The following is a 26,119-nucleotide window of genomic DNA, read 5'->3' as shown; positions in this document are numbered from 1 at the left end:
CAAATTTGCATGATAAGAAGGCTCTCATGAGCTTCTGCCTATGGTCAGAGCAAATTCCAAGGCCTCTTCAGCCAATGCAAGGACACAGGTGGGAGTCAGTTAACAGAGAGGGGAAGGGCAGACTGGGTCTCCCAGGAACCGGCCAACACTGTCTGAAAGAAGGTTTCAACAAGCCTTCTCTCATTCTCACCAATGAGCTTTCCTCTCTTCCATCTTGCCAAGGTGTGGGCTCATTATTTTCTCTTTCCATGATCAGAGCAGAAAATCAGAAAGAAAAAAAAGGCTGGACCACAACTTTTCCATCTGCATAAACACAAATATGTTTCTTTCTCATCAGAAAAGGGTTTCCCAGCAACTGTGTGTTTGTATGTGTGTATGTGTGTGCAGACATACATCACACAGTGCAGAACACATGTTCTTAGGCAAAATATGTGATGTAATCTAGTTCTTCATTTGAAAATCTTTTTATTTCCTGATTATAAAAGTAATATGTTGAAGATTTAGAATTACAGAAAGTACATAAAAAAATTAATGTTTGTCCAAAAATCACCCATCAGAGATCATCACAATGGACACTGTGGTTATTTCCTTCCAGTATTTTTTCCACATTGTTTTGTATTTCCTTTATATCATAATTCCTTTACTGCCCCCTGTGGGGGGTGTGATTGACACAGTCTGTCTTTAAAATGTTGGGGATGAACATCTGTTGTTTTTCATTGTCATTTCCTTTGTACTGATATCTAGAAGTTATATTATTGGGTCAAAGACATTATTATTGCTTGTTTTAAAAGATGTTGATACATCTTGCTAAATTACCTCAAAACATGTTGCTAATTTATATTTCTACCCCAACAGCAGTATTTAAGAATTCCTATTTTATTATACACTGGCCAATAATAAATCATTTCATTAACAAAAACTGGCAGTGATCTTTTAACTTATTCTCCCTTCCCCTTCTGTAGCATTTGAAATTTGGCATAGATATAAAATTACTTGGCACCGAATTACTTGGGATTACACATTGATTACTGTAGTGGTTGCCTAGTGCATTCCTAAATCAACCTGTTAAAGGGACTTTGCCTTGCTTTTTTTTTTCCCCTAATAAATAAATAAAAGCTCTGGTGAGTAGGTGTGTCTTGCTTTTCTGACAGAGGTATGTAGATGCTTCATCCATTGGCCTTGCCTGGGATGCTTGCTCAGACCCTACCTGTACAGGTGTAGAGCAGGGTTAGGAGCATGGATTCTGGAATCAGAAGGGCCTGCTTTGCAAGGCAAATTCCGTCACTTGCCAGCTGGGTGACCTTGGACAACTTATTCACGAACCTCAGTTGTCTCTTCTGTAGAAGAGGAATGATGTTACTTATTCATGGCATTGCCGTGTGCATTACATATGACCAGAGGGCATGGCAGATTGACTGTAAGGGTAAGAGTCTAATGCCCTGCATGAACTAGCCTTGCATCTCTCAGGTGTTAGCCTCAGTTCCTGCTCCATCGGACGCTCATTTTCCTCCCTCTGGACTTTTTTAACTTGCTGGTATTTTTTTTTCCTTCTAGAATACTCTCCCCAGATAGATGTCTACCTCATCATTTAGGTGTCAGCTCAGATGTCACCAACTCAGATCTTCCCTGGGATCCCATCCCCCATTGTTCTTTGAAAAACTTTTAATTTCTTGAAAGTGCTTAATCCTTCCACAGAATGGTCTTTTTTGCTTTGTTTTGTTATTTGTTTTTTGGCCATGCCATTCAGCTTGTGGGATCTTATTTCCCTGACCAGGGATCAAACCCATGGCACTGAAAATGTCAGTCCTAACCACTGGACCGCCGGGGGAGTCCCATGATCTCATTGTTTACTGTGGATTTTCTTCCCTCCACTGGCACCAGGAAGGCACCATGAAGAGAGACACTGCCTGTCTCTGCCTTAGGAACCCAGCACAGTGCTGCCTAAAGGCGGCACTCAGTCAGTACTTATGGAGTGGACTGGCAATAAAGTGATTTTTAAGATCTTGTGCTAGAGATTTTATTTTGTTTCCTTAGAGTAAGCAAAGTAGTTTTCTGCTAGATTTACTCTAATGGGTCAGAGCTGGAAATACAGGTATTAAAAAGTCAGTAAAAATGTGAGAGCTAAGGTTGTCCTGGCAGGGTTACTTGTGTTGTATCTTAAAAGTTTTGACTTTAGACTGATCTGGGAGACTCTCAGCCTCTTCATCCAGTGGCTGTGTCCACAGTGATGTCTTAACTGCCCTAAACCTCAGTTACCCTGCATGTAAAATGAGAATAACACCCACCTCAGAGGGTTAACTTGAGGATTAAATACAGGTAACATGTGAGTACTTGAAAATAATCAAGGACTTTTTTTTTTTTTTTTTTTTTTGGCCTCATTGGCGTGTGGCAGCTTAGTTCCCCAACCAGGGATTGAACCCACACCCCCCTGCACTGGTTGGCAGTCTTAATCACTGGACCTCCAGCAAAGTCCTGCTGCTGCTAAGTCACTTCAGTCGTGTCTGACTCTGTGCGACCCCATAGACGGCAGCCCACCAGGCTCCCCCGTCCCCGGGATTCTCCAGGCAAGAAACTGGAGTGAGTCCAGCAAAGTCCTAGTCAACATTTTAAAAATGGTAGTTATTTTTGTGTTTAAGAAAAGCAAGAACCAAGTAACGTTGGGCTCTGAGAATGATACAGAAGGACTAATTACTATGAGGTTCTGTTTATTAATTACCATATTCATGAATATTAATTCACAGTCCCAATGAGTGATCATATATTCGAATAAACAATACTGATCTATGACTCCGTACTCTTGGGCTTTGGAAAAGCCCATCCCTTTCTACCTAGATGTCTTTGGATGTATATGGTTAATATTTCATTAATTATGGTGGAGGGGCGTTGTGTGTACATCAATGTCTCATATGATGCATATAATTAAGCCACTTTTTGTTGGGAGCGGAAGAAAATTGGGCTTTCCCAAAGAAAAGCAGCTTGCTCCCGAAGTTGCTAACAGATTGCTTCTTAATTGAATTTGGGAGGTGAATTATATGGTGAATTAGAAAAAAGAACAACTCTGAATTTAGTGAATTGTTCCATAAAGGAAACTGTGGGATTGAATTGCAAATGCTGGATGGAAACATTTCAGCCTGGCCCCATGCATCACGGGCCGCTGACCTCTGCTGTGTTTCAGTGAGAGCAGTGAACAGGCCTGGAGCTCTCTTTTCAAGTCCTGGAGGGCATTCTTTCCCAGAGACCAGCTGTAAGCCTGGGTTTCTTATGCAAAGGAGACGTTTGAATAAACCACTGTGACTAATGAAATCTACAAGGTCTTTGCATAGCCTCTTACTGAAGAGGTAATTAACCAAAGATTAAATATGGGCATATATATGTATTTTTTCAAGTTTTTTTTGTCTTGCAGTCACACGTAAGGAAAATATATCCGCAGTCTCTGAATACTCCCTGTCCCCATCGCCCCCAATCTTTGTCTGCATCAGGCTGTATTTCTCTCTGCCTTGTTCTGTGTGCTTGTGGCTACAGTTATAGCCACAGCCACACCTGTCTCACTCATTTGATTGGTTTTACTGAAATAGATGTGAGAAATGACTTTCTTAGTACTCAATGTCTGTCTCCAGCTCCACATTTTCCATTCCTGGTGAGCTTGGGAGGAAAAGAGATTGCCTATAAGAACGCGTCATGAGATGAGGCTACTTTTTACAGGATTCTCTCAGTAGAGAATCTCAATTTGGGCTGCACCTTAGAATCACCTGGGGAGCTTTTTAAACTCCCAAGGCCTAGGCCATGCCTCAGACCAATCAAATAAGAATCTCTGGAGAGGGATGCATACATTGGTATTTTTCTAAAAGGTTTCCCAAGATGATCCCAAAGTGCAGCTAAGGTTGAAAGCCATCGTTCCAAGAATATCTATTCCCCTCTCTCTGTAAGCTGAAAAAGACAATATTTTTCCATCGGTGATGCTGAGTTAGAAATGATTGGGGTTTTCTTTTTAAGCACTGTCTTCCCGATTCATCCATCTACCTATGCATCCATCCATCAATCCATCCATCAGTCATATATTTTATTCGGGTGTCTGCTATGATGTGCCAAGTGCAGTGCTGGGTGTGTATTATTGGGAAAGACAAGGTCCCTCTCTTCAGGATGCTAAAATCTAGACAAGGGGATCAGCCAAATAGACAGGACTTGTGGTAAAGGATGTAACTAAGCCCAGGGTGCTGGAGACAGAGAAGAGGGGGCTTCTATCTCAAGAGGAGCAACAGGGCTTCCCAGAGGAAGTGGTGTTCAAGCTGAGCCTTGAAGATCCAGAAGGATTTGGCCAGGCGAAGAGGTGGGTGTGACAGAGGAAGAAGCATCAGCAAGAAGAGGATGGAAATCGAGCTACCGTGAGTAGCTGAGGTGACTTAGCACAGAGCAGGAAGCCCTGAGGTACCAGGTGGAAGAGGCCAGCAGGGCCACATCACAGGGGCCTCAGGGGTCCCGTCGGGGTCTGGAACTTATCCCAGGGGCAGTGGGAAACCTTGGAAGAGTTTTCCTCAGGGGAGTAGTCAAACCATATTCACTCCAAATTGACCGCCAGGCTTAGCTGTAGTAGAAGCAGGAGTTTGGCTGCCCTTCTGAGAAAAGACTAGACCCGCCAACCTCTTGCTGGTAAGGGTGACAGAGAAAGGATGTGTGTTCTTAACTGCTGTGACCCCTGTCTCAGTGGTGACCTTGGATGTACCCTCAAGACCTCCTGGAAAATGCCCTAGGTCCCTTGGGAGCAGGCAGCCACCCCCGCTAGATAACCCGACTTGTGCTCCTTGTTCTTTCTGGGTCTGAGGCAGAGGGGAAGGAGCTCAAATCTGGGGGCTCCGTCAGGACCCACCTTCAGCTTCTCCATTACTAACCATCTCCGTACCATCAGGGCAGACAAGTCACTTCACTGTTTGGAACCTTGTTTCCTCATCTGTGAGATGGGGATGCTCGTGGCTTTTTTGCCACTGAGTCTTTGTGAGGCTGGACTTCCCAGGTGGCGCTCGTGGTAAAGAACCCACCTGCCAATGCAAGAGATGTAAGAGACACAGTTTTGATCCCTAGGTCTGGAAGATCGCCTGGCGGAGGGCATGACAACTCATTCCGGTATTCTTGCCTGGAGAATCTCATGCACAGAGGAGCCTGGCGAGGTCGCAAAGAGTCGGACAGGACTGAAGCAACTCAGCGTACACACGTGCAAATAGTGATGCTCCCCCCACCGCCATCTGCTAGGGGCACCTGGTCACCTCCTCCTCAACTCCAGGGCTTTGCTTCTATTGGGACACCAAGGACCGAGGGGCCAAAGGAATCAGAAGTCCTCAATCTCCACCTCCGTGGCCTCCTGCAAAATGGAATAGCAATCTCTCCCAGCCATCACTTCCTCAGCCACAGCCTCCAGCTAACCTTGAACCAGGCTGTGCCCAGCTATCCTTAAAGGACTATATATATATTGTATACACATATATAGTATGCTATATATATATATATATATATATAGTGTGTGTGTGTGTGTGTGTGTATATATATATATATGTTTGTAGGAGCCAAGCAGGTCTAATTATTCCAACTCTCCATGCTAGACTGGAACTACATGGAAATCTTTTAAATCCCAGCTTCTGTGCCCCCTACTGCCCACTACTAATACCCCTGATTATATTCAGAGCCAGTGCAGTTGCAGAATCCCTTCATGTCCTCTGGTTCCCATTTAGATCTCTCAGAATAAAAGCCCTCATTTTGAAAATGGCCTGCAAGGTCCCCCACAGCTCCAGACCCTCCGCTGCTCACTGACCTCAGCACCTGCTATTCTTTGCCTAGCTCATTCCATTCCAGTCACACCCACCTCCCTACTGCCAAGCACACTCTCACCCCAGGGCCTTTGCACCTGCTGTTCCCTCAGTTGGAATGCTTTTCCCCAAATATCTGCAGACCCTTTCCTTCACTTTCTTCAGTTCTGCTTTTCTACCTTGTGTGAAATGGCAACCCCTCACCCCTAGCATTCCCTGTTCCCCTCCACTCTTTTCTTCGTAGAGCTCATCAACAACCGACATATATTGCATCTTCTATTTGTTATCTCCTCTACTATCCACCAGAATATAATTTCCATGAGGTCAGAGTAGAGATTGTTCAGTCATATCCCGAGCAGCAGAAACAGCATCTGGCATGTAGCAGGTGTCAGACAAATATTTGTTGAATGAGCGAATGCCTAAACAAACCATTACCTCATTCAAAACTTGCAATGACCCATTTGACAGATGAAAAGTCCTAACACCCAAGGTCCCATCCATGCTCACATAGGGAGTAAAGACGAAGCTAGCCTTGGCCTCAGGCTCTCCTTCAGTCTGCTCACCGGCATATTCCTCTGCTGGCCAGAGATTTTCATACCATCAGGATTTCCCCTGACCTTTAGCCCAAGAGGAAATGATATTGCAACTGAAAGAATACCCAGAGGGCTGGGAGCTGGCAGCAAAGTCCCCAGCAGCTGCAGGGAGCGTGTGAGTGGATTCGGAGTTGGCCAGAAAGGCAGTGGACAGCAAGATGAAGGCATGCAAAAATATCCTCGTGCGCCTGGGCCACCGCCCGCATCAGTCACCAGAGGGAAAGAGGTGGTCTGTGAGTCAAGAGTTGGGATTCTGGAACAGCAGAGCAGTCTATCGGGGTTGTCCGGGGCCAGGGCATTAGGTTCCATGTTTAGGACCCTTCTTTGGGCAGCACTGGAAGCCTGTGACCTCTGGGACACAGGAAACATCATTGAGCTTCTGACCAGGAAACTGTCTTGAGCCCTCAGCTTCCCGTATGGGCTGGCAACCCTGGGCTGATCATTTTGTGTCTATTTTCTCTCTGTAAAATGGGGTTACACTTCTGCCATAGAGTTTTTTAAGCCAAGTCAAAGGGGAGATGGGGAAACTGCTTTGTAAGCTGCACTTTTCTAAACAAACGCAAGAAGAAATAATTTTGCAGTAGCTTGTTCTGTAGATGTTTTGATGTGGTTTCATAGTCTCCTGGATACAGGATTTATCCTTAAATCTGCTTTGGGGTATCCTGACCCACCCAACTGCTTAACCACTGAATGCAGGAGACACTGGGGGCCCTTCTCAGTCCCTCATGTCTAAGCCATCAGCCTCTCCTGTTGCTCTGCCTCCAACTGTTAATGTATTCCTGAAATCCCTGCGGATCCAGCCTCCCTGCCTGCCTACCGCGGTCAACACCTCGACAACACACGCCCATTCCCGAACTAGTTTCTTTTCCAGATCCTCCTGCTGGCATGCACTGGCCCGGATCTCCATGTGGCCGGCTCCTTATCTTCCAAGTCTCAACCCAAATGTCATCTCCCTGAAGGACCTTCTCTGACAACTTTCTAAGAGGCTGCTCCAGTCCACTTTATTGCATGCTGCATTTGGTCTTCAGAGCATTTTCTGAGCCTGCAATCGTATCATTCCTTTATTTTCTTACCTACCATGTATCGTCCAGCCGCCCATTTGGAACTGATGCACCATCTGTCTTGTTCACTGGTGGATCCCTGCTTCCTGTGGCTGTACCTGGTTCACAGTAGGTCTAATAGTGGACAGTGATAAACCATCTTCCTGGTGGGTCAGGTGGGAACCTTGTTTCTAGATGATACTAGCAAATGGGATTGTGCATCACTGCTCTTGATTGAGGCTGTGTATGCGGAGTCTGATTTATAAAGTAAACTGGGAAGTCTCTAAAAGGAGACTCATCCCAAAGAGGAAGCCAGGTTACCTAAGTTTAAGCCGAGGCAGCAGCCACTGTCATATCACACAATCAGGAGCAGCGCTAGTGACGTTTCCCTGCGTCCCACACCAGGCGCTTTAGAACCAGAGAGCATCCTTTGTGTACTGGGCTTTCTCAGGGAGGCGAGGGTGAAGAAGCGGACGATAGTATTCCTCTGTTCACTTTGTATATCTCACTCCAAGTACCCTGAACTGATTGAGGAAAGGCTACTTTATTAATAATTTGTGAACTATGTGCATGGTTGTAAGAAAGCAAGTTTTTTTTTAGCTTCAGCATTGAGAACAGCCCCCCGCACGCGGTAGGAGCCTGGATATCCTTTGTTAAACAAATCTTTGGGGACGTTCCTGGTGGTCTTGTGGTTAAGAATTCGCCTTGTAATGCATGAGTCAGGGAACTAAGATCCCCACATGCCACGCGGCAACTAAGCCTAACCACTCCGGAGCCCTTGCACCACACCTAGAGAGTCCATGCACCACAATGAAAGATCCCGCACGACTCGAAGAAGACCAGAAACTTCTGAATGAATAAATATTTAAAAGATAAACAAACCAAAAAAAAACTCCACAAACCTTTACTGATCTACTGGTGATTCTGCTCATTACCCAGGTGACCAGGTTTGTCCCCTCATTTCATGGTGCTGATGCAAAGAAGGCTAGTATGTCCTCACGTGTCTCTTTTTTGTTCCTTTAGGTGGGCTTGGAGAGCAGCCATCTGGGAGCTGGCCAAATGCTACAGCCATGAATGCCAGCAGCGAGGAAGCCAGAGAGGGTAATGTGAGACCCCACCAGGCCTGGGGGTACTTTTTTCTTTCAGTTGTTGTAAATTTCACGTAAGATTTTTTAGGCATTTGAGCATGTCCCATTTCGTGGCGTTAGTTACCTATGCAGTGCTGTGCCACCGTCACCACTCTCGAGCTCCTGTCACTCCCTGTATCTCTCCTGCCTCCCTGATGCCAGCTTTGGGAGCCTCATGTGTGTTGGTAGCTCTGCCATGTCTGACCCTTTGTGACCCATGGACTGTAGCCTGCCAGCCTCCTCTTTCCATGGAATTCTCCAGGCCAGAATACTGGAGTGGGTAGCCATTCCCTTCTCCAGGGGATCTTCCTGACCCAGGGATCGAACCCGGGTCTCCTGCATTGCAAGTGGATTCTTTACCATATGAGCCACCAGGGAAGTCCTTTGGGAACCTCGTCTTGTACCTTTTACTTTCAACCTTAGTGGACTAGAAGCAGCAAAGACTGTGAGTGAGAGAGTGAGTCCCCTGGTTGAGTGAGGTGGGCCAGTGCCAGAGAAAGGTACAACCATGGGGTTTGGTTGCTCGGGGACTGGATGACCTCCAGTTAAACCCTACAGTCTGGACTTGATTTTTCTCTCTGGTGCTTGGCTGGTGGGCTGAGGGCCCCAAGAATCAAGAGGTGGCATGATGAGGCTATGGGCACTGGGGGTCTTACAGAATGAGTGGGCCGGAGAGGCAAGGAAGGGAAATAAAGCTGGAGTGGGGGCTGGGGAAGCAGGTGTAGAGTAGAGACCCCAGTGGGGGCTGGGGAGGCAGGCGTAGAGTAGAGACCCCCGTGGGCTTCTCTGGGGGCGGGAGTGCTGTGGGAGTGGCTGGCTGTGGTCAGGGCCACCATCAGCAGGGGTCTTCCTGGAGGCACCACCTCCGCCTGTCTGCACAGCAGCACCCAGATGTGTGTGCGCTCTAGGAGATTATAGCCTGGAGATTACAGGAGGCGCCTCACTGCAAGCATCTCACTTTGGACGAAGGTTTTCCTGTTCAGAAAGTGTGCGGGAGGAGAGAGGCTACTGGGCTTGTGTCTGGCCTGCATCCTGCAGGAATCAGCGCTGTTGTTGAGAGTAGCATGTCTTCTGTATAAAATCAACACAGAGCAAAGGGAATCGTTTAAAATGCTAGAATCCTGTGTTTTAGGGACGCCTCTGCAGAGATGAAATACAAATCACTGTTTGCTTTATTTTATGTTTTTTCTTTAATGTCATTTTAGCTTACACATACACATATATATGTATAATTTCACACTAATGTATATTGTGGATTTTTTCTTTTCCCTTCCATTTGACTACCTTCTTCACTTCTTTTTTTCCCACATATTACCACTCTCTCTTCCCCAGGTAATACATGCTAATAACTTTGCATGCACCCTTCCATGTGTTTCTCCATGCACATATATTCATATATACAATGATACAGAGATACACACATGTATAAATATACATATATACCCATAAACATATACACAGATATATTTTATCACTTTGAAAAAATGGGATCATATTTGATGCTTTTTTTATGCATTATGTTTTTCTCACTCATCAATACTTCATGGCAAAGCTGTCTAAGACCCTTATTACGATTTCAGTTTGTTCGTTTTTTAAATGTTATTTATTCACTTATTTATTTTTGCCACTGCTGGCTCTTCATTGCCGCTCTCAGGTCTTCTCGAGTTGCATCAAGCGGGGGCTACTCTCCGGTTGTGCTGCGCGGGCTTCTCATTGTGATGGCTTTTCTTGTTGCAGAGCATGGGCTCTAGAGCAAGTGGGCGTCAACTGCTGTGGCCCAGGGGCTTAGTGGCCCTGCCACAAGTGAAATTTTCTGGGAGCAGGGCGCAAACCCACGCCCCTTGCACCAACAGGTGGATTCCCAACTCCTGGACCACCAAGGAAGCCCTCAGCTTATTTTTGTTGTTGTTATTGTTCAGTCGCTCAGTTGTGTCTGACTCTTTACGACCTCATGGTATGCAGCACGCCAGGCTTCCCTGTCCTTCACCATCTCTGGAGCGTGCTCAAGCTCATGTCCATTGAGTCGGTGATGCCATCCAATCATCTCATCCTCTGCCATCCCCTTCTCCTCCCGTCTTCAAATCTTTCCCCAGCATCAGTGTCTTTTCTAATGAGCCAGCTCTTTGCATCAGGTGGCCAAAGTATTACAGCTTCAGCTTCAACATCATTCCTTCTAATGAATATTCAGGATTGATTTCCTTTAGGGTTGACTGGTTTGATTCCTTGCAGTCCAAGGGACTCTTTATTCTTTAAATAGTTGCAAAATATTCCTGGCATGTATGGACCATGATTTGTTCAATCTTTCCTGTATCAGTTAATACTCACTTCAAATTTTTGCCATCATAAACAGTGCTGCAGTACAGTTCCTGAATACAGATCCTTACAGAGTACGTCTTTAACAGATGTTGCTAGAATGCGTTTCAAAAGGTGTAATCACATTTCCATAGCAGTTCGTAAGTGTGTTCCTTTCATCATATCCTCCCTGGCACTAGGTATTATCAGTGTTTTCAATAATACAAAGAGTAGTTAGTATTCAGTTCAGTTCAGTCGCTCAGTTGTGTCCAACTCTTTGCAACCCATAAACCACAGCATGCCAGGCCTCCCTGTCCATCACCAACTCCCGGAGTTTACCCAAACTCATGTCCGTTGAGTCGGTGATGCCATCCAACCATCTCATCCTCTGTCATCCCCTTCTCCTCCCGTCTTCAATCTTTTCCAACATCAGGGTCTTTTCAAATGAGTCAGCTCTTTGCCTCAGGTGGCCAAAATATTGGAGTTTCAGCTTCAACATCAGTCCTTCCAATGAACACCCAGGACTGATTTCCTTTAGGATGGACTGGTTGGATCTCCTTGCAGTCCAAGGGACTCTCAAGAGCCTTCTCCAACACCACAGTTCAAAAGCATAGTAGTTATTATTATTTAATTTGTTTTTCTCTTATTCCTGGTGACTTTCAGTGTCTTTTATCTTCACCAGTGACTTGGACGTGCACGTCTGTGAATCACCTCTTGCTGTCCTTGGATCATTTCTCTCTTGGCTTGCTGGCTCCCTCTTATCCATCTGACCTCATTTAGAGAGAGGCAGATTCTTCTCCCACTCTCCACCACCACCATTTAACAAATGTACATCTTATTCTTAGTCACATGAAAAATCTGTATTTTTCTGCTTTGCCTGCTTGGAGGTATTTTGACTTAGGGATTTTCAGGCTCCTAGACACCTGATAAACTCAGTGTCACTTCATTTTGGCCACAGATGACCTGCCCTTAATGGCGAAAATGATGCACAGGGTATGAGGCTGAAACCAGAGGGACTTGCCATTACTCTTTGCTGATAGCGTGGATGGTTAAGAATCTGCCTGTAATGTAGGAGACCTAGGTTTGATCTCTGGTTTGGGAAGATCCCCTGGAGAAGGGAATGGCTTACCCACTCCAGTATTCTTACCTGGAGAATTCTGTGGACCGAGGAGCCTGGCGGGCTATAGTCCTGGGGTCACAAAGGACATGACTGAGCAACTAACACTTTTACTTTTCACTTTCAGTGATGTAGACACCATACCTAATTTAAGTGATTTATTTTCTCATTAAAAACTACCCCTAAACTTAGTGACTTCAAACTGTGATTCATTATCTTGCATGATTCTGTGTGCTGACTAGGCTTTGTGGGGTGGGTCTTCAGCTGACATCATTCAGCCAAAGTCGTTCACTTGACCACATTCATCTAGTAGCTGAGTTGGGTTGAGAGGTCTAGAAAAAGCTTTAGTCACCTATTTAGCACCCCAGCGTGCCTCCACATGGCTCCTGTCTCTGAGTGGACCTTTGGCACGGAGTTGTATGTGCTGTGCTTAGCCTCTAAGTCATGTCCCACTCTTTGGGACCCCATGGACTGTAGCCCATCAGGCTCCTCTGTCCGTGGGCTTCTCCAGGCAAGAATGCTGGAATGGTTGCTATGGCCTCCTCCAGAGGATCTTCTCACCCTGGGATTGAACCCAGGCCTGCTGCATTGCAGGTAGATTCTTTACCATCTGAGCCACCAGGGAAGCCCAAGAATACTGGAGTGGGTAGCCTATCCCTTCTCCAGGGGAACTTCCCAACCCAGGGATTGAACTGAGATCTTCTGCATTGTAGGCAGATTCTTTACCAGCTGAGCTACTAGGGAAGCCCTAACTTAGGTGGTCTAACTAAGTTGTTAACTTAGTTGTCTAACTAAGTTTTTACAGATGGCAGCTGGCTTCCCAGAGAAAGGAAGCGGAAGCCACCGGTCCACTTAAGCCTGGAACTCAGAACTCTCAGAAAGCTGCTTCTCCACATTGTATTGGTCAAAAAAAGCCGAAGGGCCATCTCAGCCTCAAGAAGAAGAAAATAGGTTCCAGTCCTTAGTGTGAGAAATGGTGTGAGCTTACAGAAATGAGAGCTATGGCCGTATTTAGAGACCATCTACTGTCTTCCCTCACTGTATCTTGTCTGCTCACCAGCAATAGTTATTGTCAGGATATTTAGTATTTGCTAGTTTGTTAGGTATAAAATGACCCAACCAAATAAACTTGAACAGTCAGGCACACTTGGGTTTGCGTCCCAGCTCAGCCGCTTTGTAGCTACGACCTTGGATAAGTTATCCAGTTAACCTCATCTAAGGTTTGGCAAGGATTAGAAACAATATTTATGCAAAGCACATAGCCATGTGTCTGGAACATAAGAGGGACTCAATGAGCGTAGCCCTTCCACTTCTTTCTCTCCACCTTCACTTCCAAGAATTATATGATTCAACACTGGAAGTGCGTTGTCCACCTCTGGACTGGGATTTCACAGCTGTTCAGCAGCTGCACAGAAACACAATTAAAGAGGACAGGAAGGAATAAAGCTGCCGCAACCCATTAAAATTCTGCCTCTGGTTGGGTTGTACGCGGTATTCACATTGTGATGAGAGATCTTCTTGGGTGCTTTAAGGAGGATGACAGCACTGCCCCACCCATGCCCCACGCCCCTGCAGCTGGCTGCATCCACAGTCTGCAGCCCCTCAGATGACCCTGGTGTGTTTGGAGAGGACAATGTCAAGGTTAGGCCAATCCTTCCAGTCTGAATCCCTCCAGTATTACCACAGCAGACGAGTAAGTCTTTGAGCATCCAGGGCAAGCCGGAGGAGGAAGGAGACCCCCAGGGTGAGGTGAGGATGGTCCGTTCTAGCTTGTTCCTCTAGCCCTCCCATCTGTCCCTCCAGGACACTGTCAGGCGCCAAACTGGGTGGACGACGTACCTCTTGTTTTGTTTGAATTAAAGATAAGATAAGTTGTGTCCATCTCAGATTCCCCTTTAATCACAACCAGCCCCCCCTTCTGCCACCCCCCAGAAAAAGAGACCGCCCAAGCAGGATAAAGGATCTGAAGGGAGCCTCTGGCTGGCCGGCTACAGCAGCAGGTTTATTTCCTGGCATTATGTGGCTCCCCTCAGCCTTGACGGCGGGGATTTGTGCTTCCAGCCTTGAGGAGTGCTGGGGGTCTTGAACTACTCACTCGGCACCCCCCTGGCAGACCCTTTGGTCTGAGAGCCTTCCTTCTCTGGAGATGAGAGCTCAGCATGCATTTGGGGGCTGATAATGGGATTAATGAAATGAAGTGTGTAACTGTTCCTCAAATGAAGCTGTGACTATTTTGATAGAGGCTGATTTCCAGAACCATGTTCATAAAAGAGAAGGGACTTTTCCCTTTCTGTAGCAGTCCCTTAAGGGCTTTGGTCTGAACAACCTGATTCAGTTGTCCCAGAGAATAAGGATCCCTCAAACTTGGGCACAGAGCATCCAGACCCCTGAATGTCACTCGGGTCAGCATATCTGGGTGTAAACTGAACCTGACTTTGGACATTCTTTCTAGCCTATCCCCAGGTGCAAAATTGATGGTGATGATTGCAGCTCATGTTGAGCTCTTACTGTAGCAGGCGTTTTTTGTTCACCGCCTGGCTCCACGCCCATGACACCAGTACACAGCAGGCAGGAGGGCTCAGGGGACGGTGTGGCTCTTCTAACGCAACACAGGTAGTGAATGGCAGCATTTATCTTCAGCCTATTGGACCCCAGGCCTCTTGCTCTTAATCTCTGGGCTACTTCATTGATTCTCAAGCTTCTTTTTGTGTCCGAATCACCTGGGGAGCTTGAAAAAGCACAGACATTTTGACAGTCCTCTACGTTAATTGAGTCCCAGTTTCCTAATCTCAAGGCAGGGGTGCAGACACCAGAATTTTAAAAAAGCTCCTTGATCAAACCATTGTGCAGAATAAGCCACAGTCTCCGCTTTCACCCAGCCTTTCAGAATCACCGCAGGCAAGTTATGAGTTTGCCCATCACCCGCGAGGTGAGGGTTATGCAGATGGCTGGACCATCAGGGTGTTTACTTCCAGTGTGGGAGGGACGGGTTGACTAATCGAAAATCTACAGTTCCTCAGTTGAGAAGTCTGGGTCAGGCCTGGTTCTGTTTGTGACGTGACTGTGCCTTCAGCTGGAAATGGAACATTGAATAGCTAGAGCTGCTCTGCTTTTTCAGAGAGGAGAGGGTACACTCCCAGAGCCAGGGAATTTAAATGGACTTTATCCCCCAGCCCACCCCACCCTCAGCGTGTTAAATCCTTTCAGACACCCCTGTGCTCCTCTTCAAATGCAGGATTCTTGGACCATAATAAATAATTACATTCTTCTACTTGGACTCCGATTCCAGATAGTAGTAATCCAAGAAAATCCAATAATGACAGTTGCATTAAGATCCTTCTTCCAGGCTAAGCAGAACATCTGTTTAGACATATTTTTAATCGGCAAATGCTTCCTGTGTTGAGTCCTCAGCAAATTAAATTTCTCACTGGACCGAGGGGGAAGCTGTCATTCAATAACCCATCTCTGGAAATTACACTCCAGCCTCTTTCCAGGTGCACTTAAGATTTTCCCATGCTGACTCGGCTGCACACAGGCCCTTATAACACCGGGTCACAAGTATGGATAAGCGCAGCTTCTCTGAGAAACATTGGATTCCTTAGTGTTAGTCCCTCAAACAGAAAAGTAATTTTTGCCCATTCTCCAAGGGGGAGTTGGCGGCAGAGGAAAATTTAAGAGACTTGTTGAAAACCATATGGGAAATGAATAACAAACTTCCACTTGCTACATCACTGCCTGTGATTACTTAAGACAGGATGATTCTCAGGATTTAAACATTAAGGACTTCAGGGCTGCCAACATTTTGGAGAGGTTTCCGCCGCAGAATTGTTTGGACTGTTGGTTGTTTATTTTTAGAATAACTCATCCATTCTTTAATTAATTAATTGAAAACCTAAAAGCACCCCATGCTTACCACCAGCCAGACACTGTGCTGGGTGTGGTAAATGAGCCAGCCACAGTCCCAGCCCCCACAGAGCTTCCAGTCTACAGGGGCAACTCACATTTGAAGCTTTCCCAATGGCTCAGCGGGAAAGAATCAGCCTGACATGCAGGAGACGTGGGTCTGATCCCTGGGTCTGGAAGATCTCCTAAGGAGGAAAGGGCCATCACTCCAGTATTCTTGCTGGGAAAATCCCATTGACAGAGGAGCCTGGTGGGCTGTAGTCCACAGGGTTGCAAAGAGTCAGACACAGCTGAGCACACAAACATTTGGAATCTGGATGCAATCTGTAGTCCTGGGCTGGGATAGCAAGTTAAAATGTCTGTAGAGGCCAAGCAGGTAATGTCAATGGGTGAAGTGGCTGGATGGAACCGTGTGAAGTGGGAGATAGATTCTAGCAGCGAGGAAAACATGTGCCTTGACTGTGAGGAGCAGATGCTACTGAAGTGCTGTGGCTGATGATAGAAGATGAGCCACTGTTGCCACATCTTTTCATTTTTGAAGAAAAACTAGAAAATTGGGATTTTTATGTGAAAGTCCTTGATTTTTAAAAGTTGGCTTCTCAAGTGAGATTTAAGAAAAAACAAAACAAAGTGTGATCCAAAAGCATCCAGGCCAAACAAAACACATCTGTGGGTTGGGTTTATACCAAGAGCTGCAAGTGTGTGACTCCCGATCTAGAAATTCTAGCAGTAAAACAGTTATGTTCAGGCTGAAAAATGTGTTACACGCCAACTTTCTGGTCCTAGTGACTGAACTGGCATGGACCTCTTTTACAAACAGAGAACTACTAGGAAAAAAAATAAAATCTTTCCCTTACCCCAAATTAAAAATACAGAGTTACGCTCAAAGAAAAGAATGGGAAATTGTCATGATCAGGAAGGAATAGTTATTTGCTTTTAATGATGGATACCTAAGGCTAACTACAGTTAGATACGGAGGGCTGATGGTATATAATTACAGTACTAAGACAGTGTTATATTAGCAGAGGGATAAGCAATGGACCAGAATAGAGAATGCAGCAATAAACCCAACTGCTGTATGACCCAGAAGTTCCGCTCTTCAGTATTTATTACAGAGAAGTAAAAATCTTCGTGCAAATACCTGTACGTTAATGTTCATAACAGCTTTCTTTGTAAGAGCTGGAAACAACTCATGCGTCCTTCAGTAAGTGAATGATTAAACGAACCGTGGTGCATACATACCATGAAGTACTACTACTCGCAATAAAAAGGAACTGTTGATACAGGCAACAACTTGAATGAATCTCCAGGGAATGGCGCTGAGTGAGAAAAGCCAATTCGCAAAGGTTATACACTGTAAGATTCCATTTAAATAATGCTCTTCCAATGAAAACATTTTTGAAAGGAAGAACAGATTAGTGCTTGAGAGTTTAGGCATGGGTTGGGAGGGAGGGGGAAGGAAGTTGGATGTGATAGTAAAATGGCAACATGAGAGATCCTTATGGTGATGGCACTATTTAGTATCATGAATGTGATGGTGGATACACAAACCTGTACACGTAATAAATTGTGTAGAACTGTACACACACACACATGAGTATGTATAATGCTGGGGAAATCTGAATGAGATCCCCTGAGTAGATGTCCATATCCCAGTTGTGATATTGTACTATAGTTTTATAAAATGTTGGGGGAAACCGTCAGTTCAGTTCAGTTCAGTCGCTCAGTCGTGTCTGACTCTTTGCGACCCCATGAATCGCAGCACACCAGGCCTCCCTGTCCATCACCAACTCCCGGAGTTCACTCAGACTCACGGCCATCAAGTCAGTGATGCCATCCAGCCATCTCATCCTCTGTCGTCCCCTTCTCCTCCTGCCCCCAATCCCTCCCAGCATCAGTCTTTTCCAATGAGTCAGCTCTTCACATGAGGTGGCCACAGTACTGGAGTTTCAGCTTTAGCATCATTCCTTCCAAAGAAATCCCAGGGCTGATCTCCTTCAGAATGGACTGGTTGGATCTCCTTGCAGTCCAAGGGAAACTGTCAAAGGTACACAAAATCTGTCTGTATTATTTCTTGCAACTGCATATGGATCTACAATTATTTCCAAAAAATTTTCAATTTACAAAAACTATTTCATATACTTCACGGTAAAGAAACTTCTGGCAATGCAGGAGATGTAAGAGATGTGGGTTTGATCCCTAGGTCAGGAAGATTCCCTTCTTGCCTGGAGAATCCCATGGACAGAGGAGCCTGATGGGCTACAGTCCATAGGGTAACAAAGAATCGGACATGACTGGAGTGGCTTAGCACACATTTCATATGCAACAAAAAGAATATTGAACCTCAATAGTATGACCATTGCAAAGCTTGTTTCATTGTTTGTGGTGGGAAATGTATTGCTCACAGAAAACACCTGTTGAATGACTCATTTAAAGCAAAAAACGTAATTACACAAAAAGATTGAAAGTAAGTGATGAAGGAGAACTATATGAGGCAAACACCAATCAAAATAAAACTAACATAGCAATATTAATATCAGTCAAAATAATCTTTATTATGGATGAACATTATTACAGATAAAGAGGATATTTATTGATAAAAGACACAGTTTAGCTGGAACATTTAACAATCCTTACTTTGTATTACTTAACCAACATAGCCTTGAAAAATATAAAGGAAAAATTAAAAATAAAGATGACATTCACAATCTTAGTTCTCAAGGTTGTTTAAAGCACTTTTCTTGATAGCAGATATACCAAGAGGTCAAAAATATTTGTAAGGAGAATATTTGAACAACATATGTAGCACTCTTCAACCATCAGTTTGGGAAACTGACGCGCTTTATTTCAAGGATATATGAAACATTTATAAAAAGCAATCACGTTGTTGTTCATTCAGTCATGTCCGACTCTTTGCAACCCCATGGACTGCAGCACGCCAGGCTTCCCTGTCCATTACCAACTCTCAGAGCTTGCTCAAACTCTTGTCCATTGAGTCAGTGATGCCATCCAACTATCTCATCCTGTCATCCCTTCCCCTTCTCCTTCTGCCCTCAATCTTTCCCAGCATCCGTCTTCTCCAATGAGTCAGTTCTTTGCATCAGGTGGCCAAAGTATTGGATCTTCAACTTTAGCATCAGTCCTTCAAATGGATATTTAGGATTGATTTCCTTTAGGATTGACTGGTTTGATCTCCTTGCAGTTCAAGGGATCCTCAAGAGTTTTCTCCAGCACCACAGTTCAAAAGCATTTGGTATTCAGCCTTCTTTATGGTTCAACTCTCACATTCATACATGACTACTGGAAAAACCATAGCTTTGACTATGTGGACCTTTGTTGGTGAAGTAATGTCTCTGCTTTTTAATATGCTGTCTAGGTTTATCATAGCTTTTCTTCCAAGAAGCAAGCTTATTTTAATTTCATGGCTGCAGTCACCATCTGCAGTGATTTTGGAGCCCAAGAAAATAAAGTCTGTCACTGTTTCCATAAAGCAAGGCTCAAGACACCAAAGAATTGATATGTTGAAGCACAGGCCAGCATCCATGGCCAGAAGGCCAAATCTAGCCTGCCATCTGTTTTTGGAAATTCAGCGTTATTGGAACACAGCCATACCCACTCATTTACATCTATGGCTGATTTCACACTACAGTAGCAGAGTTAGGTAGTTGCAACAGAGAATATATTAACCTCAAAATGTAAAAATATTTATTATATGGCTTTTTACAGAAAAAGTTTACTGACCCCTGCCTTGAAGAATAAGTCCTTGGAACACAAAGCAATGTTGGATATCAATAACACACTCACACACACAGAGACAAATATTTTAGATATTAACAATCACACCTCTAAATAATTCAAGAATCAAAGAAGAAAGTCCAAATGGAACTTACAAAATGTATCAAGGTCTAGCATTGAAAGGTACATGTCAGACTTCCCTGGTAGTCCAGTGGTTGAGACTTCACCCTCCAATTCAGGGAGTGCAGGTTTGATCCCTGGTCAGGGGGTTAAGATACCACATACCTCCAGGCCAAAAAAAAATAAAAAAACAACATAAAACAGAAGCAATATTGTAACAAATTCAGTGAAAAAGATTTTTTAAAGAATTGTACATGTCAAAAGACAGCATGTAGATAAAAAGGAACTCAGTGAAATTTCAGTGTTAAAATGGTAATATTAGAATAGAAGAACAATTGAAAATTAATGTGCCAAACATTTAACTCAAGAAGCTGGAAAAGCATGGCCAGTTGAGTTTTTACAGGTTGTCAAGACAATCCCGTGGAGGGAAAACTAGTCTTTTCATCAAATGGTGCTAGTACAACCAGATATTGCATACAGAAGAATGAAATTAGACCCCTACCTCACACTATACACAACAATCAATTAAAAATGTTTGAAGATCTAAATACAAGGGATAAAACTATAGACCTCTAAATGAAAATATGGATGTGAATTGTTATGAGGCTGGATTATGCTGCACCTTGGAATATCACGGCCTCAATGTCTCATGGCTCCAGACTCCTGCAATAAAGTGAGTTGCACACATTTTTTGGTTTCCTGCTGCATATAAAAGTTATGTCTATACTATAGTCTATTAAGTTTGCAGAAGCATTACCTCTGAAAATAATTTTACATAATTTTAAAATACTGCTAAAAAATGCTAACCATCATCTGACGACTCAGGGCTACCACAAACCTTCCATTTGTAAAACACACTCAATAAAGTGAAGCACAATTAAACAAGGTATGTTTGTAATTTATTATGTATGACAGAAAAAGCAACAAAAGAAAAAAAATGAATAAATTTGGACTGCATCAAAGTTAAAAAGTGATGTGCTTCAAAGGATACTATCATAAACATGAGAAGACAAAAAAAAAAAAACCATGAGAAGACAACCTACAAAATAGGAAAAAATATTCGAATTTATCTGATAAGGATATGGTCTCCAGAATATACGAAGAGTAACTAATACAACGATGACAAAAGACAACCCAGTTGAGGAATGGACAAAGGATTTGAATAGACATTTCTCCAAAGAAGATATGTTGTTGTTGCTTAGTTGGTAAGTCATGTCTGACTTTTTTGACCCCATGAACTGTAGCCTGCCAGGCTCCTCTGTCCATAGGATTTCCCAGGCAAGAATACTAAAGTGGGTTACCGTTTCCTTTTTCAGGGGATCTTCCCAACCTAGGGATTGAACACGAGTCTCCTGCATTAGAAAGTGGATTCTTTACCACTGCCACCAGGGAAGACCCCAGAGAGGATAATAACTAATAAGCACACAAAGATATATTCAACATCATTAGTCATTCAGTTCAGTTCAGTTGTTCAGTCGTGTCCGGCTCTTTGCGACCCCATGAATCACAGCACGCCAGGCCTTCCTGTCTATCACCAACTCCCGGAGTTCACTCAGACTCATGTCCATCGAGTCAGTGATGCCATCCAGCCATCTCATCTTCTGTTGTTCCCTTTTCCTCCTGCCCCCAATCCCTCGCAGCATCAGAGTCTTTTGCAATGAGTCAACTCTTCGCGTGAGGTAGCCAAAGTACTGGAGTTTCAGCTTTAGCATCATTCCTTCCAAAGAAATCCCAGGAAAATGTAAATCAGAACTACACTGAGATGCCACTGCACAGCCTTACGATAGCTATAATAAAAAAGATTGATGTTGACAAGGCTATGGAGATACTGGAACCCTGATACTTTGCTGGTGGAAATATAAATAGTGCAGCTCCTTTGGAAAACAGTCTGGTAGTTCTCTAAAAGGTTAAACATAGAGTTATTATGTGCATTGGGATGCTTCCACTCTTTGGCATATAACAAAAAGAACTGAAAAATATATGTCCACACCAAAATGTGTACATTAATGTTCAGACCAGCATTATTCATAATAGCCAAAAAAGTGGAAACAACTCAAATATCCACCAACTAAAGGACAGGTAAATAAAATGTGGTGTACCTACACAGCAGATTATTATTTAGCCATAAAATGTAGTGGAGTACTAACACATGCTACAACACGAGTGAACCTTGAAAACATGCTAAGTGAAAAAGGCTAGACACCAAAGGCCACATATTGCATGATTCCATTTATATGAAATGTCTAGAACAGGCAAATCCATAGAAACAGAAAGTAGATTACTGGTTGCCAAGGGCTGGAGGGATTGACTGATAATGCATACAGGGTTTGTTTTGGTGGTGATCAAAATGTGGAAAAGCTAGTGGAGGTGATGGAATTCCAGTTGAGCTCTTTCAAATCCTGAAAGATGATGCTGTGAAAGTGTTGCACTCAATATGCCAGCACATTTGGAAAACTCAGCAGTGGCCACAGGACTGGAAAAGGTCAGTTTTCATTCCAATCCTAAAGAAAGGCAATGCCAAAGAATGCTCAAACTACCGCACAATTGCACTCATCTCACACGCTAGTAAAGTAATGCTCAAAATTCTCCAAGCCAGGCTTCAGCAATACGTGAACCGTGAACTTCCAGATGTTCAAGCTGGTTTTAGAAAAGGCAGAGGAACCAGAGATCAAATTGCCAACATCCGCTGGATCATGGAAAAAGCAAGAGAGTTCCAGAAAAACATCTATTTCTGCTTTCTTGACTATGCCAAAGCCTTTGACTGTGTGGATCACAATAAAGTGTGGAAAATTCTGAAAGAGATGGGAATACTAGATCTCCTGACCTGCCCCTTGGGAAATCTGTATGCAAGTCAGGAAGCAACAGTTAGAACTGGCCATGGAACAACAGACTGGTTCCAAATAGGAAAAGGAGTACATCGAGACTGTATATTGTCACCCTGCTTATTTAACTTCTATGCAGAGTACATCATGAGAAATGCTGGGCTGGAAGAATCACAAGCTGGAATCAAGATTGCCGGGAAAAATATCAATAACCTCAGATATGCAGATGACACCACCCTTATGGCAGAAAGTGAAGAGGAGCTAAAAAGCCTCTTGAAAGTGAAAGAGGAGAGTGAAAAAGTTGGCTTAAAGCTCAACATTCAGAAAATGAAGATCATGGCATCTGATCCCATCACTTCATGGAAAATAGATGGGGAAACAGTGGAAACAGTGTTAGACTTTATTTTTGGGGGGCTCCAAAATCAGTGCAGATGGTGACTGCAGTCATGAAATTAAAAGACGCTTACTCCTTGGAAGAAAAGTTATGACCAACCTAGATAGCATATTCAAAAGCAGAGACATTACTTTGCCGACTAAGGTCCGTCTAGTCAAGGCTATGGTTTTTCCTGTGGTCATGTATGGATGTGAGAGCTGGACTGTGAAGAAGGCTGAGCACTGAAGAATTGATGCTTTTGAGCTGTGGTGTTGGAGAGGACTCTTGAGAGTCCCTTGGACTGCAAGGAGATCCAACCAGTCCATTCTAAAGGAGATCAACACTGGGATTTCTTTGGAAGGAATGATGCTAAAGCTGAAGCTCCAGTACTTTGGCCACCTCATGCGAAGAGTTGACTCACTGGAAAAGACCCTGATGCTGGGAGGGATTGGGGGCAGGAGGAAAAGGGGACGACCGAGGATGAGATGGCTGGATGGCATCACGGACTCGATGGACGTGCGTCTGAGTGAACTCCGGGAGTTGGTGGTGGATAGGGAGACCTGGCGTGCTGTGATTCATAGGGTCGCAAAGAGTCAGACACGACTGAGCGACTGAACTGAGCTGAACTGATAGAGGTGATGGTTGCACAAGTTTGTGAATATACAAAACCAGTAAATTGTACACTTCAAAGTGGTTGTTCTTATGATGTATGAACTGTATCTCAATTTTTTTTAAAAAAAGAGAGAAAAGCTAGAAAGGAAACATCAGAATAAAATAAGTGAAAATAGATGTATGGAAATAAATAAAATTAATGAAATAATGAAAATGAAAAGAATAAAGAAAACCAAATCTAATTTTTAGGGGAAAAAATATAAAAACGAAAGAGAAAATGCCCCAAATTGAGCTTAGTGAGTATAAGCAAGTAGATTGAAAACAAATCTTAAACTGTCTGAATGATGAATGAAACAAATGTGGATTCAATTATTCAGTTGCCTCAAGGTTAAGCGATTCTACCCACCCATCTGTCTCTACTGTTCCTAGGGATCATAACTTGAACTCAGAGCCTTAAATAGAGTCCCTGTTTCTTTCCCATCATCTTCCCTCAAAGGTCCAGATGTACAGACAGATCCAGAAGAGCTGGAGGATTCTGTGGGGCGCTGCATTTTACAGGGGTTTATCCTGCAAATAATTTATTTTCCCAGCATCACAGACTGGTTCACTTTATTTGTCACACTGGCCAAATTATTTCCAATATTTGCAGCATTGACAATATTCGGTCAAGACAGGGGACCAATGCAGTTGTTCTCCCCAGTGTCTGTGGCTCTGAGAAGAGAGTACTTGGCTCCGCTTTAAAGGGCTGTGAGTTGTCCTAGTCGCTTAATTCTGTGGCTCACAGGCTGCCCTTGAGTCCCATGGGGCTTCTTTCAAGACCTCCTACAAGCCAGACCCACTTCCATCCTAGGCCTGGGACACTCACTACACTTACTCTAAACAAATGATGATAATTTTCTCCTTCATTTCTGCTGTGCTAGGTCTTCACTGCTGTGCGGGCTTTCCTCGGGCTTGTCTCTAGTTGCAGCAAGTGGGGTCTACTCTGCACTGCAGTGCGCGGGCTTCTCATTGCAGTGGCTTCACTCTCGTGGAGCATGCGCTCTTGGGCACGTGGGCTTCAGGAGTTTGCAGCTCCCCAGCTCTAGAGCACAGGTTCAACAGGCCATGGGTTTCCTTGCTCCAAGGCACGTGGCATCTTCCTGGATCAGGGATCGAACCAGTCAGTGTCTCTGGCACCGGCAGGTGAATTCTTTACCACTGAGCCCCAGGGAAGCCCTGCGCTTTCTCTTGCTCCACTCAGGTTTAAAACCCTGAACAGATCCAATATCCCCTTGAGAATACATGTTCTGAATTTCTCCTTTTGTGGATTCATGGGTGATATAATCTTCACTATATGCCCAGGAGGAATTAAAAGCAAAGTAAATGGCAGCCCAACTCTCTTGCAGATGGAAAGGAGAACACCCTGCTTCCACAGAGCCCCGGGACCTTGCATGCTGGAGCTGAGACCTTCCCTCCCCGGGTCCGAAGAGCCACAACCTCAAGGACAGAGAGGATATGGCCGGGAGGGGTCATCCCGTACGTCATTGGCGGGAACTTCACTGGTCAGTAGCTCCAGATGAGGCTTGCTTGGGGCTGGGGGCTTTGTCTTCCGTGGTGGGCAAAGTCCTCCCTGCAAGGACTCAGGTGGGATGGAACAGATGCTGGGGTCATAGCAGTCGCTGTGCTTCAAGCTTCCTCATGACCACCGGCTCTCATGCAGTCAGCCTGGGGAAACTGCAGTCTCATTTGGGGCTATGTCCTCAGAGGTGGTCACCTGGTCCCTGAGGCATTATCCCAGAGCCTCCAGTAAGATGCCACTCTGCCCCTCAAGGAGTCCCCAGTTCTAATAAGAGAGAGAAAGAGATGTGTGTTCTTAAAGAACTAAAATGTAGGAGTTGTAATCAGCTACTAATTTTGTTCCTTGGTATCTTTTTGGTTTTTGTTTTCTTTTTTTTTTTTTTTTTTTGCCTTGCCACGCGGCTCGTGGGGTCTTAGTTCCCTGACCAGGGATCAAACCCATATCCAGTGCCGTGAGCGCCCAGAGTCTTAACCTTTGGACTGCCAGGGAAGGCCCTGTTTCTTGGCATCTTAACCATGTTCTTTCAGATCCAGTGTGCTTATCTTGCCAAAGCTTTGTATAACTTTCATCAGAAATTAACTAATTTTACAGAGAAAACTTTCTTTACAAAGAGATTTTTTATTCTATAATTAGTAGGATTGCTGTCTTGGTGAATCATTGTTCTATAAACAATTTTAACTTAAAGTGTCAAGATGGCTCCCCCAAAATGGACAGCTAAGTTACTCTTTATTCTGTATATATGTTTTGGGGGCCAATGAAATGACACTACACCCACGTCTTCTAGATCATCATGGGAACCTTCTAGTGGTTTGTTGGTTTTCTGCAACAAAGTCATTCCAGAATTCAGATCCCATCTGCAACCTTCCTGTGTACTTCCCAAACAACTCTTTTTTTCTAGATCCTTCTCATTCCTTCTACCAAAATCAAAATACAGTTGTCTTATGTACTGCAGACTGATAGATTTTGAAAAGAATACTTATTGACTGGAAGAAACTATCAGCCTAGAGTTTGCAATTACTTTATTCTTGCTCC

The 26,119-nt window shown here is 44.3% G+C and overlaps 1 protein-coding gene across 2 annotated transcripts in view; it reads left to right on the top strand.

The window, feature by feature from the left end:
• The window catches only part of TLL2 (tolloid like 2), a 142,657-nt gene that overhangs the window by 56,900 nt on the left and 59,638 nt on the right, over positions 1-26,119 (top strand). For both annotated transcript variants that reach the window (XM_069566886.1, XM_069566887.1), the window contains exons 3-4: positions 8,452-8,529; positions 24,915-25,070. In XM_069566886.1, the coding sequence (XP_069422987.1) occupies positions 8,452-8,529; positions 24,915-25,070 (234 nt within the window). The remainder of the gene's footprint in view (positions 1-8,451; positions 8,530-24,914; positions 25,071-26,119) is intronic.

Source organism: Ovis canadensis, chromosome 22 (genome assembly GCF_042477335.2).
Source record: "Ovis canadensis isolate MfBH-ARS-UI-01 breed Bighorn chromosome 22, ARS-UI_OviCan_v2, whole genome shotgun sequence".
In the NCBI taxonomy this organism is placed as follows: Eukaryota; Metazoa; Chordata; class Mammalia; order Artiodactyla; family Bovidae; genus Ovis; species Ovis canadensis.
Note: the sequence above shows the minus strand (reverse complement) of the source record. Positions and strands in the feature narration are given on the sequence as shown.